This window comes from Microcaecilia unicolor, chromosome 7, assembly GCF_901765095.1.
Source record: "Microcaecilia unicolor chromosome 7, aMicUni1.1, whole genome shotgun sequence".
In the NCBI taxonomy this organism is placed as follows: Eukaryota; Metazoa; Chordata; class Amphibia; order Gymnophiona; family Siphonopidae; genus Microcaecilia; species Microcaecilia unicolor.
In genome coordinates, this window is record NC_044037.1 from 304,226,596 (window position 1) to 304,238,268 (window position 11,673).

General features: G+C 44.7%; 1 protein-coding gene across 2 annotated transcripts in view; it reads left to right on the forward strand.

Moving 5' to 3' along the window:
- WNT6 (Wnt family member 6) overlaps positions 1–2,314 on the forward strand; it is a 79,144-nt gene extending 76,830 nt beyond the window's left edge. For both annotated transcript variants that reach the window (XM_030209345.1, XM_030209346.1), the window contains exon 4: positions 1,234–2,314. In XM_030209345.1, the coding sequence (XP_030065205.1) occupies positions 1,234–1,695 (462 nt within the window). In that variant the 3' untranslated portion in view covers positions 1,696–2,314. The remainder of the gene's footprint in view (positions 1–1,233) is intronic.
- Positions 2,315–11,673: the final 9,359 nt, after the last annotated feature.

The window sequence follows — 11,673 nt, forward strand, 5'->3', positions numbered from 1 at the left end:
AATGGCAGTCCGATAATATTCAAATAAATACAGACAGATAGAAAGCAGTGCAATACATTGGAAGTTCTAAATCCTGTCCTCAGGATACTCCTAGCCAGTCAGGTTTTCAGGATATCCACAATGAATATGCATGAGACAGATCTGCATACTATTGAGGTACAGCATGCAAATTTGTTTCATACATATTCATTTTGGATATCCTGAAAACTTAAGTGATTGGATTTATCCTGAGGACTGGGTTGGGAATCCCTGCAATGGAGACAGGCCAGTAACCCATGGCACAGACTTATGACTCCCCAGACCAACTACCTATGGGTGTGGGGGGGGGGGGGGGGGACAACACGACATATTACTCCTCAGTACACAATTTAAAGCAAACACACAAACACACGGAGACCCAGACATTCACACGGAGGCATTTACACACACCAGCATCACTCAGACAGAAACACACTCAAGGTCACAGAAAGAGACACACACAAAGAACCGTGAGGAGACCTGCATACACACACACACACACACACACACACACACACACACACACACACACACACACACACACACACACACACACACACACACACACACACAGAAAGATACACAAAATCACAGAGGCACACACACACACAGAAACATACATAAAGCAGCAGAAAAATACACCTGACAGAGAAGGAAACAGACACGTAATCATAGAGACACACATATGCACACATAACCACTCTCCCCAACACAGACACAGAGAGACAAAAGCACAGAGATTACCACAGAAAGTAACAGAGCAACACACATTAATATGCACAGATAGCCACAGACAATCACACAGAACCACAGTGACACAACCACTAATAAGCACAGAGAGACACACAGAAACACAACAGGAAGAAACCAACTCAGAACCACACATTCAGACACACACAAACTCACAACTGAAGCAGGAATCAGTGGCAGCATGAATAACCTTTTGATAAGCATCTGGCCTGGCAGGCTGAGAGCAGAGCTTCCCCTGCCTACCTCTCAAAGGTATTTTAATTAAAGAGAAGGTACAGACAAGAGCCTTCCATTAATCATGAATTAATTAGCCAGAAGCCGGGGCTCTGAGTCTCCTCAGTGTTTCACAGCAACATTCCTGGGATGCTGGGACTGCCTGCAGGGGAAGACAGGTGAATTCCTCCCGCTTCTATCTTACCCAGTGATCTCTGTCTCCCCCCCTCCCCACTTCTCTCCTCACTCCAGGCCTTGAAGAATCACATGCGCTCTGAGTGCAAGTGCCACGGCCTGTCCGGCTCCTGCACCCTTACCACCTGCTGGAAGAAAATGCCCCACTTCCGGGAGGTGGGCGACCGGCTCCTGGAGAGGTTCAATGGAGCGATCAAGGTGATGGGGGGGAACGACGGCAAGACGGTCATCCCCGTGGGGCACAGCATCAAGCCGCCAGACCAACAGGACCTCATCTACTCCGCTGACTCCCCGGACTTCTGCAACGCCAACAGAAAGACAGGCTCACTGGGCACCCGTGGCAGGGCCTGCAACAGCACCGCCATGGACCTGGGCGGCTGCGACCTGCTGTGCTGCGGCAGAGGCCACCAAGAGGAGGCCGTGGTCTTCCAGGAGAACTGCTTGTGCCGCTTTCACTGGTGCTGCATTGTACAGTGCAAAAAATGTACTATTCACAAGGAAATCAGCTTGTGCCTGTGAAGCGGAGCTCATGGCTCTGACGGAAGGAGGTCAGGGAATCCAGGGAAACAGGTGGGGAAGAGAAGAGTAACCCGTAGCTCTGGCAGTTGCTAACTCCCCACTACAGCATCTCTCCAGTGACGACCAGGGGTGCCAAGTGCCCACACAGTGCTGAGGGATCCACTGTACTAGGGTAGGACAGCACCCTTGATCCAGTAGCTGCCAGAGGGCCTCCATTCATGGAAGGACGAAACAGGGATGAACTCTGAGCACTGTGTCACCACCAGGGGGCAGGCTTCCCATCTCACTGCCTTCTAGAGTCCCCACTGCTGGTTCTGCCCCTCTGCACTGGGGTAGCAGCGGGATTTCAATGGATTCTGCTCACTGTGAGGAAAAGTGGAGGGGTGGGCTTCTAGCTACAGGGAGCTCTTAATATCTGCATTCTCGTTAGGTGGACAGAGTCTGTGCAGCACAGAGAGCCATTGAATCTAACATGTGGCCTCATCATTAGAAAACCACAGAAAAGGCTTTGAGGGACTGAATCTTGTATGCTTTTTCTTATAGTAATTATTGTTATTACAAGTTGTGTAGCACCTGAGGCTTTTCAGATAGGGCCCAAATTAAAGCTGTGTTTTTTTCTACCAATAAATCTATTTAAAGAATAAGATCAGATTTTGTAGTGAAGTGGGGGGAGGGGGTAAAAGGGGGGGGGGCTTATTGACTGTTCTCTGTCTAGGGGCTCCAGGCTCCCTCGCTCAGATGTGCAGCTGGCCCCAGGATTATAGGGATAGGAGGGGCTGAAGATATTACAAACATCATTTGAGTGACATTTACTGACTGGTTGAGGGCACAGGGTGTGACAGCTGCTGTCCCCGCCACCTCATCCCAAGTACTGGCACTACATAGGGGAGAGGAGAAATCAACAGAACCATGGTCCCATAGCCATAGGCCCACGATACTGAAGGCAGATACCAGGCAAAGGTGGCCATCTATTGTGAAAAACAAGCCAAGGCGAATCCATAGATTTGGGGAGCCACCTGGTCCAGCATACACCCATACCAAAGTTACTGAAAATACATGAGCTAAATTTAAATAAATACACACATAATCCCTCCCCCATCCTTACCACTGCTAACTCCACACATCCAGAAGGAAATGTTCAGTCACTGAAAAGGTGGGGAACACATGGAATGACCTCCTGGGATGGCTGCAGGTAGATAGAATAGTAATGAAGTTTAAAAGGGAGTAAGATAAGCCCCGGAAGATCACTAGCTGCTAAAAATGGATAGAGCAGAGATATGACCTAGGAAGACATTTAAAGTGTTTGTAGCACTGATTCAACAGTGGGTTCAGAGCTGCCAAAAAGTACAGCACAGAAATCAATGTGAAATTTTTGATGGCATCCAGGAGAATTATCCAGCAACCAGGACAGAGTGGTAAGCTGCAGAGGGGACCCATGATGCTCACTGGTAATCAGGATGTGATGCTGAAACAAAATTAACACCTGAAAGTTCAGTAATAAAGTGTAGTTGCTTACCTGTAATGGATGTTCTCCATAGTCATCAGGATAATGCAGACACACTTGGTAGGTTTTCTCTGCCGGTTGGTTGCTTGGACATGCTCTCTCTCTCTAGCTTGCTTGAGTCTTAACATCCAATCAGGAAGTGAGATCCTCTTCCTGCTCAAGGGACGTCTCCCATATAGTCAATTTGATTAAATAGCTAAAGCAATCCACTGGTAGATATGGTTGGAAGAACAAGATGCATTAGGAAAAAGATTGTGATATGGAGTGAAAAACTTCATCTGACTGGTCTTTTTTTCAGTTTTCCTGCTTTGTTTGTAGGGATGGAGGGTGGGAAGGTGTGTCTGCATTATCCTAATGTCTACGGAGAACACCCATTACAGGTAAGCAACTACGCTTTCTCCGTGTCATAAGGATAATACAGACACACTTGTTGACTCCCTAGCTGAGGATTGCAATTCCAGAGGTGATGTAGCCTGCAAACAATGAAAGCATAAGTCTGGGAAGAGGAAGAAAGCATTCAAACAAATATGTTTTGGAGCACTGCCTGACCGAACCTTCCATCATTTCATGTTGCCTTGTCAAGGCAGTAATGTTGAGTGAAAGTGTGTGGCATGGACCAAGTGGCTGCCTTGCAGATATCCATTAGGGTTACGTCCTTGAGGTGTGCTATGGAAGGGGAAATGGCCTTCACTGATGCAAGATGGTGGAGGAAGGGCAGCTTGTTGGTAACAGAATGACCTATCCATGAAGAAAGTATAGATTTGGTTACTGGGTGTCTAAGAGATTTCCGACGAAAGGAAAGGAAAAGCTGAGAAGATTGTCTGATTTGCTTTGTTCAATCCAGGTAAAACAGGAGAGCTCTTCTACAGTCCAAAGTGTGGAGGGACTCATCAACAGGTGAGGAATGAGGTTTCAGAAAAATTACAGAGTACAATACCTTGATTGATGTGAAAAGAAGAGACAACTTTGGAGGAAACTTGGGATGAACTTGTATATGGAGGATAATGAAATAAGGCTTGTATTTCACTTATTCGCAGAGCTGAGGTGAGTGGAATAAGAAACAAGGTCTTCCAAGTTAGGTACTGTAGTGATGCTGAAGCTAATGGTTTGAAAGGAGGGTGGAGTAATTGGGTGAGAACTAAATTCAAGTCCCAAGTGGGTGGAGGAGGAGTAATAGGAGAAATAGGAGGGTATAAGTGAAGCAATCCTTTAAAAAAATCACTTAACTAATGGATGGGATGAGAATGAAGGATGGTGAGATTCTGTATGATGGGAAGAAATGGCAGCCAAATGTATCCAAATGGAAGAAGGTTTGAGACTCCATCTCCCCAACATGCCCTTTTTCTGTTCCTATGTCCCACTCTCCACTCCCCCATCCCCACTGCCAAAACCCTTCATCATCACGTTTAGTGAAGCACTAGCAAAAAATGTTCTTTGGTATTTATTAGGTACCTTTTGTGGGATCAAAAGTACCTGCTTGAGAGTGTCTGTCTGTCAACCTGTCTGTCCATATGCATAGGTTTGTTTACGCAGGTGCATGAACAAAAATTCTAGAAATCAACAGAGGATGAGGAAGTTAAGCCATCACACTGACAAAGAAGAGACAAGTGTGTGATGAAGATCTCAAGCCTGCAGCAGAGGAAGGAGAGGCCATGCCACTGCCGCAGCAGATCGGATAAGAGCAGTGGCCGCTGTCATGCAGAAGAAGAGGAGCTGGCTGAAAAAGTAAGGACCAGTTTGGAGGGAGAGGGAATGAGAAGGGGAGGTAATGAAAGGTAGGAGAGTGAAAGGGAAGGGTAGAAGAAAAGAGTGCAAGGGGAGGAAAAGAGGGCAGGAATGTGGGATGGGAAGAGGAGTGAGGTGATTGTGAAACACCTCCACACCTTCCCCTACCCCCAAACAACCTGACACCTTCCATCTTCTCTATCCCCATAAGGCACCTTCTCACACCACAGATTACCTCCCCACCACCTTCAGATACAACCTCACAACTAAGTCCAATATTTCCCCCCACAGTTCCACAGACTCATACATACATCTTCCCACTGACACAAGTACACAACCGACATAAACAATCAGTTGCAACACAGAGACACCTTATACTTCCCCACACCCATAGGTGCCAGCTGTCTGGATGCCGAATGTAAAACTGAATCATAAGAATATTCCAGTGAGAGCCTGAAGGGGAAAAGGTGCGTGTGGGGACGGTGGAGGAGATGGCTGGGTGATCAGAAGGTGAGAAAGCAGAATAATTTTGTGGTTCAGATCGAATGTGATAGGAACCTGGATCATTGTTAAGTCCTTTCTTGTTAGTTTCACTGTAGCTGATAGTTTTAACTTTAGAAGGTCTTCTGTTCCTGGATTACTTTAAAGTTCTCTTTTAGTATTCTAATCATAAGGTCATTGATGCAGTCCTCTGATCTCAAGAACTGCTTCCTGTGAAAGGTATTACCTTGGTATGTCTCTATCAGACTTGTGAGTTCTTGTATCAAGTAGAGCACTGCTGAGCCCGGTACGCGGACCAGGTTCTGCTTGGCGGCTGGACAACCCCGGGTTTCACCTGCACTGACTGCCGTTCCCCAGAGGTTGAGCCCCTAGATGCGGGCGGCCTGCAGGACTTACGGGACGGAGCTGGAAGCGGGGTGATGAATATATCAGTCAGGCAGGCAGCAGGTCAAGAGAGTAATCCAGGTACAAGCGGCAGTCAGTAGGCAGGCGGCAGGCAAGAGAGTAATCCAGGTACAGGCAAAAGTCAGTAGGCAGGCGGCAGGCAGAAGGGTAATCCAGGTACATGCAAAGTCAGCAACGAGGGACCAGTAGATAAGAAGCAGACTACAGAGTTAGAAACACCTACCAAAGCAGAAGCTGAAGCATGGAGTCCAGGGAGAGCTCAGCTGGTAAAGTGCTGGCATCTGACATTAGCAGGGAGAAGGGGCACAGCCATAGGACAAGAGCAGGGGAAGGAGGAACCGGAAGACCAATAGGAGAGAAGCAAGGGAAGCCAGGCAGAGGAAGAGCAGACCCAGGTGGGTGGAAGCAAAGCAATCAAGGAGCCTGGAAGCCAGGCAGAGGGAGAGCAGACCCAGGTGGGTGGAAGCAAAGCAATCAAGGAGCCTGCAACCACCGCTCTCTGAACAAACCCAGAGAGGACTACACACACAAAACTCAGGCAATGCCAGTCAAGTGCCGAGAACGCCGCTTGCGTTGAGGTAGGGGACATGACAAACTCCCTTCTTCACACTTTTTGCTTTGAATGATATATTGTACATTTGAGGAAGGGCATGATCCCTTAATGCTGAATAATTTCCCAATGTGACTGACTGCGGGGTCCTGTGATATGAGCTGATACAGTTTGCAGCTTGGTATATTGCAGGGACATGTGCCATTCTTTTTTTTATTTGAGCTTCTGTTGAGCGTTTGCTTTTCATCAATTTTTGCTTCAGATTAGGTGGTTGTCTAAGGTTAATACTGATGGAGTAGAGAATATCTCTTTCCCTAATTCATCTTCCTAGAGAAGCGGCTGTAGGTCTTTTATGATTTTGTACAGTTTTCCTCAGCTCTGGATTGTATGTCACCACAAATGGGACTGCCTCTGTGGATAGACATTATTCTCTCTGGGACCTTGGTTGGACATGTTTCATGTTGTGCTAGGGTATGTTGTGAACCTTTCCTCATAAGAGTGGTCAAGACTGAAGGATGAGAAGGAGTAAGAGCTTACTGATGGTGGCAGCTGTAGTAACATTCTGTGTATTTTATCCCTGTAGCTATTCGTGAGCTAGCCTTTGTGTCCTAACTTAAATAGATAAATTATCCAAAGAGTAGCTAGATTTTGCCACTCTTCAAATAACATTTTGGTCAGTCCCCAACCTCCCCATAATTTCACTTCCTGTGATATGAATAACATCTATATGTTTAACATACTATAACACAGTGAATTATATCCCGTTCCAAATGCGTACATTTCAAAATCGGGCCCCATTTGTATTGACATTGGCTTCTCTTATTGGTGTTGTCATTGACCATGGGGTGCACATCCTTGGAGGAACATCTACCTCAAAACAGACTTTGCTTGGATGATGCTAATATTTAAGATTATATTTCTGTTTCTGTAGGGTTATCAATAGAAATCAAACAAAATAAAACATGGAAAAGAAAATAAGATGATACCTTTTTTATTGGACATAACTTAATACATTTCTTGATTAGCTTTCGAAGGTTGCCCTTCTTCATCAGATCAGAAATAAGCAAATGTGCTAGCTGACAGTGTATTTTCTTTTCCATGTTTTATTTTGTTTGATTTCTATTGTTTCTGTAGGGAAAATAATTCCCTCCTGTAAAATGTTCCTCATTGGTTTCTTCAGGTAATTACAGCAGTTTCAAACATTCAAAATGCACTATTTACTTTGGGTTTGAGTTTGAGGTGGACATCAGGCCTTGTGTGGATCACTGGAGCTAACCATGGTCCTGAACAGCAGTGAGCGCAGAGAAACAGGGGGAACGAGTAGAAGCCATGGTTGGTAGAGGTAGGAAGGGAAGTAGGAATGGCAGGGGAGGTTGGATAGCTACATAAAAGGCTGATGGAGGGGGAAGAGAAGGGAGAGAAGGAAGAATAGGGAGGTTGGGTGGGTTATGGTTGTGGATCAGGTTGATGCGAGAACTGGGCAGAAGAAGGTCAAAAGATAAATGAATATGGTTAAATAAACTTTTACTGCTTGTTGGCATTCGTGTTTAATCTGTTTCTTTTGCTATTGGTGGACCATAGATATGGTTACCAATATGTGTGCCAGCATGTTCAAGACTTAGGGTTTCATTCTTAATTTGTAAATGATTTATTTGCAGAATCTACCAGCAAGGCAGTGGGCCACTACCTCTGTCCACAGGCCTTTAGGACAGATGCATCAAACCATCATACCAAGCGTCAGTTGGCATCTTGGCTTCTCCAGCTTTATCATGAGTTGTCTTCATTGCCAGTTCTTTCAGTGTATTATTTTAGTGTGTTGCACCTTTGTCCCAGTGTGTCAGTGGTGTAAGTAAGCTCCTTATTAATATGTTTTCTCAAAAGGCCTGAGCAGAATTTTTCCAAATAGTTTTCCGGTTAATGTAGACTCTTGTATTTTACTGCAAGTATGAGATGCTGATGGGTTGATAAGAGTCTGTCTGCTCCCTCGGGGGTTAATGTCTTCCCATTTCACACCTCTCTGTACCTGAAATAGACCCTGAGTACACTTTCCCTACAAGGCGCTCTGCTACCTTTACTCCTCTCGTAGACTAGCTCCCCCGATGAACATGGGGAATCCATGAAAAGATCTGGAGCTTCATCCTGTGGATCAGTGCTGGGCTGAACAGATACCAACAGGATTCTTAGTACACAGCGGTGACTGGGAGTTTCAGAATCGGTTCTGTTTGTCCACGGGTTAATGGCAAAAGCCTCTGATGCATTTAACTTTGATGAACTCTTGCCTTGTAATGCTAAAAACTTGTGTGGACAATTTTACACATTGAGCACAAAGTATTTTCAACCTATGGAACTTTGTAAGTCTAAGTGCTTTGAAAATGAGCTTCACAGGTACCTGCATAAGTTATACAATAGGATCAGCTGCACACATAACTTAATTTAAGAATTAGATATTAATTGGCATTACTATAATTGCTGCTAATTGTCACGAATCAGCAGTTACACATAAGTGCCTTTGGTTGAGCTGGATGTGGACCTGGGAGGAGCATGTCGAGCACTTACAAGTGTGGGTTAGACAATAACTATCTAACTGACAGTCTTAGCTTAAAGTTAGGCACATGACTTAGGACTTATGGTAGAATTCTATAAAGGTGATTACTGAAATAGGTCATGGTAGTAAAATGAGCCGGTCTGGGTTTTTGCTGTTTATTTCCACCAAACGCTTCCAGACTTTCAATCCATGGTAAAGGTCACCAGAATAATAATTAAAAAAAAGAATCCAAATCTTTACAGAAAGATTCTCAAAGTCACTGCAGTCCTGGCAACAATCCTGTCAAGGTACATTCAATTTGGGAAGTTCAACAGTTGAAACACTCTGCTCCTACCAGTGAGACCTTTCCCTCTGGAAGGGATGCAGCTCACCTCCCTCTACATAGCCTTATTCCTGCTGTGTCCACCCACAGTTGCTCTTACTTCTAGGTATCACTCATTTCAGTGGCTTCCCACTCCATCTCACCATTTCCTCCGTCTGACTCCAGAGGCATTTCATTGCCCTCCTCTGTGTGGTCCATGAGTTCTTTAGCCCTCAGGAAGTCACTGACCTCTTCTGGTTTGGGCTGGGCTGAGAGGAGCTCCTCCTTCTTCCCCTCCCCCTGGAGAGGAGGCATCACGTATTGTCTTTTTATCCATGGGAACTGGGATTTGTCCCTGCTGCCTCCTCTAGTGACCACCTGGGGTAATTGCACTCCTATCCCCAAAGGATTTTCCCTGTGCCTCTCCCCCGGAGTATGCTCTGGGTCTTTCATCTCTCCCTTATATTTAGGATCCCAAAGGTTTTCTGGGGGATTGGATTTCATAGTGCCTTTCCTCCTAGCAGGGATTACTACGCCCACTTCATCACACCAGTTGGTGGGGGGTGTAATTTAAATAGAACCAGCGTTCAGATATTGAAGTTCAAATCAAGCAGATTGTTCAGAAGGAAAAGCCTCAGATTCTCACATCAGGCACTAGAAAGTGTGCTCACCAACAATCCATCACTGGCAAACAAATTAAAAAAAAAAAAACCCTCCTGAATAATCAAAACAAAAATTGGAAGTGCAGCTCCAGAAGCCAACAAGAGGTGGAGCCATTTTAGATCCAGTCCTTATTGGAATGCAGGGCATTATACCTCTATTCAGGAAATCTAGACTGCCCCAATTTGATTGTCTGCACATTTTGTCCATTAGGTTGTAAGCTCCTTTGAGCAGGGACTGTCCTTCTTTGTTAAACTGTACAGCGCTGCGTAACCCTAGTAGCGCTTTAGAAATGTTAAGTAGTAGTAGGTAATCTAGTTAAGGAATGTGATTCTCTGGTGATCTTTCGTTTTAGGATGATCTAATTAGGGAATGTGATTCTCTGGAGCCCTTTAGTTTCAGGATGGTCTCGTTAAGGAATGTGATTATCTGGAGATCTTTAGTTTCAGGATGGTCTCGTTAAGGAATGTGATTATCTGGAGATCTTTATTTCAGAATGATCTAATTAGGGAATGTGATTCTCTGGAGCCCTTAGGATGATCTAGTTAAGGAATATGATTCACTGGAGATCTCTAGTTTTGGGGTGGTCATTTAAGGCCATACACAAAGAATTGTTGAAGTTTTTGAAGAATTAAGGATTTACCCAAAGTATCATTGAAGCTGGATTGAGAAACACCAATCAGAAACCAAAACTTGAAGCATAGATTTGCCACAAGATTTCTCATTACAGAAATACGTGTCTATGGCAAAGCTATTAGAGAGCATCCACATCACTCATTGTCCATCAAACATCTGCTGATGGATATGTATGCTGATAAGTCTAAGGAGAGAAAATGTTCAGCAATGCGGATTTGAACAGCAGGAAGTCAGTGAAGGAACTGTACATATAGAAGCCTTCATCATGCATGGAGGAACATTTCAGGCAAGGTGCCTATGGTCTGGAGTGACAAACGCACTGGGAATATTTCAACAAGGCTGTATATTGATTGACACTGGCACAGTTGTTTCTGTGGAATATTTTCCATTCCTGAAATTGCAGCAAATTAAATCCTTGGCCGGCCAAAAGACACACTGTTTCCAGCTTGTGAAAAGTGAATGTCTTACAGACTCGATGCATGCTTGAAAGTTACATGTGGCTGATGGAACTCAGCGGGATTATCAAGTCTGTAGTCCCAGTTTGCACCTGCATTTAGGAAGAAGAAAAAGCAAGAAAAACATCGTAAAAGTGATTGAATTGCTGCGGAAACATGGAGCGACATAATAAATGTCATTCCATTCCTCTGCAAATTAAATAAAGTGTGTGGTCTGGGAGACAATGAGTTTGGTTTTTCCGTGTCTCCTCAAATCTCATGCATGCTATTTTCTTAGTGGTGCTGCAATGAAGATACTACTACTACTTATCATTTCTGTAGCGTTACTAGACGTACGCAGCGCTGTACAGTTGAACATGAAGAAACAGTCCCTGCTCAACAGAGCTTACAATCTAATTAGGACAGACAAACAGGACAAATAAGGGATAAGGACAAAGAGTAGCAAGATTCCAGAATCCCAAAGAGTAGCAAGATTCCGGAATCCCAAAGACAACTACTTCTACTACTTATCATTTCTGTAGCGTTACTAGACGTACGCAGCGCTGTACACTTGAACATGAAGAGACAGTCCCTGCTCAACAGAGCTTGCAATCTAATTAGGACAGAGAAACAGGACAAATAAGAGATAAGGACAAAGAGTAGCAAGATTCTGGAATCCCAAAGACTACTACTACTACTACTACTTCTACTACTACT